The sequence below is a fragment of the Chaetura pelagica genome, unplaced genomic scaffold (genome assembly GCF_000747805.2).
Source record: "Chaetura pelagica isolate M959 unplaced genomic scaffold, ChaPel_1.0 scaffold708, whole genome shotgun sequence".
In the NCBI taxonomy this organism is placed as follows: domain Eukaryota; kingdom Metazoa; phylum Chordata; class Aves; order Apodiformes; family Apodidae; genus Chaetura; species Chaetura pelagica.
In genome coordinates, this window is record NW_009954405.1 from 525,856 (window position 1) to 533,226 (window position 7,371).

General features: G+C 43.8%; 1 protein-coding gene across 1 annotated transcript; it reads left to right on the forward strand.

The window, feature by feature from the left end:
- The first annotated feature begins 284 nt into the window (after window positions 1–284).
- AGT (angiotensinogen (serpin peptidase inhibitor, clade A, member 8)) lies at window positions 285–4,761 on the forward strand. The gene is made up of 4 exons (XM_010004227.1): window positions 285–1,077; window positions 2,502–2,766; window positions 3,235–3,379; window positions 4,570–4,761. The coding sequence occupies exons 1-4, from the start codon at window positions 285–287 to the stop codon at window positions 4,759–4,761; spliced, it is 1,395 nt and encodes a 464-aa protein (XP_010002529.1).
- The last annotated feature ends 2,610 nt before the right edge of the window (window positions 4,762–7,371 follow it).

The following is a 7,371-nucleotide window of genomic DNA, read 5'->3' on the forward strand; positions in this document are numbered from 1 at the left end:
ACCACACTGGTTCCCATGCTAACCGGTTAGGGTACTGCAGCAGGTAATGGAGTCAAAGCTGTGCTTAGAATTTCCCCACCTGCTGCCATTGAACTGATGGCCTTCTCACCCTGGGCTTTTTGTGGGACAGAGTAGGATCAACCAGCACTAAAACCTCTGTAACCCCAATGCAGCACTAGCACCTCACCCTCTCAGTAAGAGAAAATGTATTTACAACAGGCTGATCAGGCTTCTTTCCTCCCCACTCTCACTTTCAGCAGACACCGTGGAAGCAATTTTTCATCATGAAGCTGGCAGCAAACCTTCTCTGTCTCTTGGTGTGCCTCACCGCAGTGACTTGTGACCGGGTCTATGTCCACCCTTTCAATTTGTTTTCTTTCAACAAGAGTACCTGTGAGGAGCTGGAAAGCCTAGCCCAGGAGGGAAAGAAAACTTTTGTCCCCATCTCGATTGAGTCTCAAGCCACACCTGCCTATGAAGATGACCTGAATGACAAAGACAAGCTGGAAGCCCCAAGCCTGAGTGGCCGTGGGAGGCAGAAACTGAGCTACCTGAAGGACTTTGTGTATGTCCTGGGCATGAGGTTTTACAGCGAGCTGCGGGGAGCACGGCAGGGCCAAAATGTGCTCCTGTCCCCAACCAGTCTTTACGGCTCCTTGGTGTCGTTCTACCTGGGCGCCTCAAACCAGACAGCAGCAGATTTACAGGGTTTGCTGGGGTTTGTTCCTCCCTCTGGAGACCCTGACTGCACTTCCAGGGTGGATGGACACAAAGTGCTTTCCAGCCTGAGGACAATCGAAAGCCTCATCAAGAGCCAGGAGGAGGGGCTGCTCTTTTCCAAGGCGCTCTGCCTGTTCTCTGCTCCTGGCCTACCTCTATACCAAGCATTTGTGCAGGACTTGGTCCCCTCCACTGATGTCCTCTACGCCAGAGCTGTTGACTTTACAAACCCAGGCGAGGCAGCAAAACAAATAAATGCCTTCGTGGAGGCCAAAAGCGAGGGCCAAAGCAGGCACTTACTGACAGACACAGATCCATCCACTGACCTGCTCTTCGCGATGGACGTCCGCTTGGCAGGTATGAGGTGGCACTGCTGATTTTTTAGGACAGCTTGCATACTGGTGACTCTATTTCAGAAAACTTGCAGTGAGCTGTAGTTTCCAGGCTGGCATCTGTTGCTGAAGATGGAGCTTTGGTGCCCATGAAATACTTTTGAGACTTCATTTTCCCACCTGTAAACTGGGTATCAGGGTTTTTTTGCCTTTCATGACTGCTGTTATTGACTGATCCCAGCTCCTCAGGGACCTGTGAGCATCAGCTTTCTCTTCAGTGAGATGTCTAGCATAGAGATGATGCAAAATACTTCTCGTGTAACAGACTTGGGCATGGTCACAAGAGCTGAGTTTTCCTTTAGCATAATTTTTTTCCCCTCTTCTTCTCTATTGGAAACTTGTAATTTTGTTAGCTAAGGAACACTTGCTCAAGGGGCCAAGTCACTGGGTCAGTTCTATTGCCTCCTCTCTCTCAGAAGGGTACACGAGATCTTATAGTCTCCACACATGGGATGGAGAAAATTGGCTAAAGAACAAATTAGTTAGATAAGCAACTATCTTCTAATAAACACAAGAGATTCCTTTAGCATTTGCTTCGCCTTTCGGTTGTGGAGGGGTAACCATGACAGCTGATGCTGTCACGGTCCATGTCTGTCCCTATAGCTTTAGAAAGGCAAAAGTACATTTTTTGTGGTCTGAAACATTACACGTGCTCCTGAGATGCTATCAACAGACATAGGATTGACAAAACCCACAGAAATCCAGATAAAACAACAGCGAAATGTTCCAATGTTCTCAATCACTGTTTGCTTCCATACAGTTGATTTTACATTTGTAGACTTCTGCCAAGCATGGACTGCCTGTTAGGATCCAATGCAGAACATCAGGTGCATACTGTATTGATAGACTCTGCTTGTTTTGTTTTGGTTTTATTTTTTGTAAGTTGCAAAATAATTACAAACTAGAGAATTAAAATAGCACCATATGACCGCATTATCTTAGGTGCCCTTACCTTGTCCAATTTAAACTCTTTTGACCAGACAACACTCAACAAGGTCAGTTTTAACTGGAAATGTGGTAGGATGCTTTTTGCAGTTTGGGTTTTTTTTAAAAGTAAAAACTCATAGCCAACTGGGAGCCACATGGCAGGCTGTGAGGAAGCAGGCAACCAAGTAAGCAGCAATACAGTGCCTAGGAAAGGTCACAAAGCCAGCAGAAATATAGCAGCTGTGGCAACAGTATGGTTGTGGTCCCTGAGCTGTGAGCCCGCACCAGCTTCTGCCTGATGCCACCAGAAGGCATATGAAAGGCAGGATACATATGTTTACAGGAGTTAAACATGACGTTATACACACAGCCCTTGCCTAATGCCCAGTGTGTTGGTTTTAGAAACATATATATACTGGCAAAGAGAAGAATCAATTTCTCTTTTCTCAACCTGTTTTTCAGTGAATGTGAAGCAAGCCTCCCAGCTCAAAGAGCCTCAGGAGTTCTGGGTGGATTCGAACACGAAGGTCTTGGTCCCTATGTTGTCACTCACAGGAACATTCAAGTACAAAACTGATGCCAGTGGGACTTTTTCTGTGGTGGAAGTGCCCATCAGCAAGACTGCACTTCTGGTGCTGCTGCAGCCCATGGATGGCAGCACCCTGGAGCAGGTGGAATCCCAGCTGCCGTTGCAGTCCTCGTCCTGGCTTCAGCAGCTCTCCCCAAGGTAGAGCCTGGGCACATGCACCCTCCTGTAAGGATGCAGGAGGCCAGGTGCACAGTGCAGGCCTGCTGGCTGGTGGGGGTCAGGTCCTGCCAGGGAAGGCTTCACACCCAGCACAAGGAGAAACACCTGCAAGCCCCAGGGGCCTCATTCCAAGCGAGCTCAACTTCAATGGGATCAGCTTATTATTTGGGGGTGTTACAAAGAAATAAGAAAGTGCCTTTCCACAGCTGGCCACACAGGACCCATGAAGTGGGATGATCTGGGGTTTAACAGTATTCTTGGGGCAGATTTAGGGCAACGTCCCACTTGGAAACAGTAACACGACACCCATCAGCCCTTGGTACTTGTCCTTCACATACTAAGTGCTTCTTGTGGCTGTTTTCACATGCGCATTTCCAAGGACTGCCCCAACAACTTGCTCTCAGAGAGGAGAGCATGCTCTCACTTCTCTCTCTCTCTTTTCTGCAGAGAAATTAAATTAACGCTGCCGGAATTAACAGTAGAAGACAGCTCTGATCTACAGGAGCTTCTTGCAGATATGGAACTGCCTACACTACTGGGGAAGGGGGCAGATCTCAGTCAAATAAGTGACTCAGATCTAACAGTTGGAAAGGTACAGTACACATCGCTGGCATCTAAAAACTATGCCTCCTGCTCAGTTTCAGCCTCTTTAACTGTACAAATTTACTTAGCACAAACCAGTCAGAGGAATGTGGGACACATCCTAGTAGGGGACTTCCCAGATGACTGAATGATAGCATATACTTTCTAGATTAACCCATCAGCAGTTCTGCTTTGAACTATCCAAATGTCAAAATTGAATTAGCACAGCAGCAAATACAATGTGCAACAAAGATGAAGTTTAAGGTCTGAACATGCAAGGTACTCAGAGCACAAATTAGACTGCATTTAAAAGACTTCAGCAGGACCTTATAGTGACCTTCCAGTACCTGAAAGGCTGGGAAAGACCTGTTCACAAGACCATGTAATGACAGGACAAGGGGTAATGGTTTTAAGCTAGAGAAGGGTAGATTTATGTTGGGTAGATTTATGTTTAGGAAAAAGTTCTTTGATAAGAGGGTGGTGGATCACTGGAATGGGTTGCCGAGAGAGCTGGTGGAGGCCCCATCCCTGGAGACATTAAAGATCAGGCTTAATGGGGCTTTGAGCCATCTGTTGAGTGTTACATGTCCCTGCTTATTGTCGGGGAGTTGGACAAGATGGCCTTTAGAGGTCCCTTCCAATCCAAGACATTCTGACGATTCTATGATTTGTTACCACCTCCAGCTGAAACACTTCCAGGCACTGCAGCTGGAGTGAGTAGTAGAGGCTGCAGCTACTGGGCTGTTGAGGATAATCCTCCATGGCTTTGGGACTGCTCCCAGAAATGACAAACAGAGGTGAATGCAGCACACAACCTTACTTGAAAACAGGCTTCAGCATTCATGTCCCAAGCTTGAAAGAGATGGCTGTCTTTCATAAAAAGAAGGCATAATATATTCCAGAAGTATAATTAGAGTGCCTTTACTTCTATTGAATTTTATTTTTACAAAGTGTCCTACCTTGGAAGCTCTATCAGGGGCTTCAAAGGGTACCAGGATTTCATACAGCCCAAATGTACAAGCAGTTGTAGAGCTTTTTCACGTTAAGGAACAAGTACAATGTCCATGGAGTCTATCCTGTGCTGCTTACAGCTCACCTAGGTTAATTATTCCTTCACGTGCTAGAAAGCACTTAAACCATCATTTGTCTCTTCATTATGTTTTGATGACTCTGGGTTTACTCATATGTTTTGCCCTACAGGTAATAAATAAAGCCTTTTTCAAACTGACCAGTGATGGAACAGATCAGAAAGATGACCCAACAGCACAGAAGGAAGACTTGGTGTTCCTGGAAGTAACATTGAACAAGCCCTTCCTTTTAGCTGTTTTTGAAGAGAAGTCACAGGCAATGCTTTTCCTTGGCAGAGTAACCAACCCACTGCATAGCGTTTAAATGCAAGCACAAGGGATAGGGAGAGAATGGTGTATTGGAATGATGTATATTTCCCATCACCCTTTGTCTTATTCACCAGCCATTTTTGTTATCTTGTTGAGTGCTCTACTTTATTGTGAGATGAAGCAGATAGTGTTTGAAATTTAGCTTTTTGAAAGCTAAAGCATCACAGCAATTTCATCCTTGTGCATCCATTTCACACGAGGTGACTCAAACTCTTCCTCCAGCTTCTCTCCTTATTCCCACTTTGTCCCCCTTCTGCCCCCAGCTCCCTTTCTCAGTGCAGTGGGGATAAAGTAGTAGCCAGCAGGGCATTGAATTAAAAAAAAAAAAAAAGTTCTAGGAGCATGAACAGCATTTACTATAGAAAGGCAAAGAAATGAAGAGGTCCTTTTCTAAAGAGGCCACCCCCTAATTTTTTGTTTGGTCAGTTTTGCAAGAGAGACCCCATTTTACATTACGGTGAACATTTTACAGTTATCCACAGAGATCTTCTAGCTTCACCAGCAATATTTTTCTTTAAAATGCTGCCAACAGCATGGGCAAGCTTACTTATCTCACTGAGACAAGAATTTTTTGCCTTGGAAGCAAAAAAACCCCAAACATGTAGAAGAAGTTTCTTCTTTCTGCAGCCCAGATGGATATGTTTATTTCTTAACTCCATGGAAAAGCTAAAAATAGGGTTTGGTAGCATTAGTGGATAAATTCTCTCAGCCTTACAGAATTATTATTTTATTTTTAGAAGAAAAAAAGAAGGCCTGCCATTCCAATACAATTCCATTCCTTGGAATACTTTCTAACCTGAGAGGCATTTATTACAGCCTTCTAGTGAAAAAGAACATTACTGGTTAGAACCCAGATCTGTAAATTTTAACATATCCAAACCATATGTTCTTAAAAAAATAGCACTAGCATAAACAGTGGATGTGCTGCTACACATGAATAAAAAGGTCTCAGTGCTCCAATCCAACTCTCAACAGAGTCACATTAAACTGGACCAACGGATTGTTAGGAAATGACTGCAGACCTCAGTCAGATGTGTCCTTCAGTGCACAGTAGCTCCTTGTCATCCACAGAGGCCCAACTGCCTGTCTAATCCACACCCACTAATGCCAGTGGTTTGCTATGGGTGATGTAGAGATGTGACAGATCCTTCTGGCTTAATGGAAAAGACTAATAAATAACACAACTCACTTGTGAGGACACTAGGATTTCAAGTGCTGTGATACAGGATCCACACATTTATCCAAATATACCGTATGTATTCCAGATGGTCTAACATCTAGATACTGTACTTGTATTGTATACAGAAACCATTAACCATAAATGTGAAGAGATGGAAAGATACAAATAAAACCACTTCCAAGTTGCTTTGCCAACAGTTCATCTGGGCTTATGTTCATAACTGCATCCCTTGTTCTGGCTTTTGATATTTGCTCCAGGTCTTTAAGACAGTAAATCACAAATTTTCATGCAATACAACCAAAGATATAGCTGTAAACTGGAAAGAGGCAGCTTCCAAGTGTTCATACTAATTTAAAGTTATCCCATTTACTACTAAAGTTAGAAGGTAGCATCAGCCACAAATAAAATTTCAGACCACAAAATATTCCATTTCTATAATTAAGAAATTAATGGAAGCCCCTGGCCATGCCAGGGACAAAATGCCATTACTCCCAGGTGGGGGCTGCATGCTCTTGCAGGACTCCATATCCTGTTCAGTGGTTATAAGCAGAAAACCAGAGCCCAGCACCCAGAAAACCACACTTTTCAGAAAAGAAATGTTGTGCTGGAGATCACCTCTCCACTGACACCCTGGAGAAGGAAAGGAAGGAAAGAAGAAAGAAAGGGCTAAGACAGGGAACTAGAAGTACACTGGCCAGAGTAAGGACTGAGAAGAGAGAGGTACTGGAGCAAGTGTCATGGTACCAAAAACATAAGCTATTTGTTCATGCACCCATTCTCCTAGATATTCAAATGGTAAAAAACCCAAAACCAAAAGTAAACAAAGAAACAAACCACCCAAAACCCCCCCAAACAAATCTGTTTTCCAACTATATATACTCTCCTGAGATTTGTTTCTGACATGAGTTTTACAACTAAAATTTTTATGGCATTTTATACTCTTCACTCTGGTCTCCTTCAGTTCCACCAAATTCCTCTGCAAGGCACACAGAGGTGCACATGCCAAGCATCCTAAGCATCACTCACACATGGAGCTCTCAGCTGCAGTCAACAGCTCAACAGTCTAGTGAATGAAGGACCTAAAATCATGCCCTGACAGATGGGAGATTTGGAGAAAGAAAACAAAGACAAGTTTTTAAAGTTTCATCAAAACAACACAGTTTATCCCTGAGCAGAGCTGATAATTATGCTGGTAAGCTTAAAAAAATTACAAAATTCAGACAGTTTGCTTCCTCATCCCTCCAGTTCAAGCATGAAAGTATAATTGCTAATGGGTAAATCAGAGTCAATATAGCTCAAGTGGTCCAGCCAAATGTACATATTGATAGTTATCTTTAGGTGATAAAACTGTCTGGTCCATGGCTGATATAACCCACAAACTTGAGAATCCAATTACCATTTTAGAGGAAAACATCACCACTCTTT

What these genes read in the sequence shown, in the direction of transcription:
- AGT (XM_010004227.1), top strand. Translation starts at nt 285, where the DNA reads ATGAAGCTGGCAGCAAACCTTCTCTGTCTCTTGGTGTGCCTCACCGCA. An exon ending in GATGGACGTCCGCTTGGCAG is followed by an intron (nt 1,078 to 2,501) that starts GTATGAGGTGGC and finishes CCTGTTTTTCAG; the next exon opens with TGAATGTGAAGCAAGCCTCC. An exon ending in CTTCAGCAGCTCTCCCCAAG is followed by an intron (nt 2,767 to 3,234) that starts GTAGAGCCTGGG and finishes TCTTTTCTGCAG; the next exon opens with AGAAATTAAATTAACGCTGC.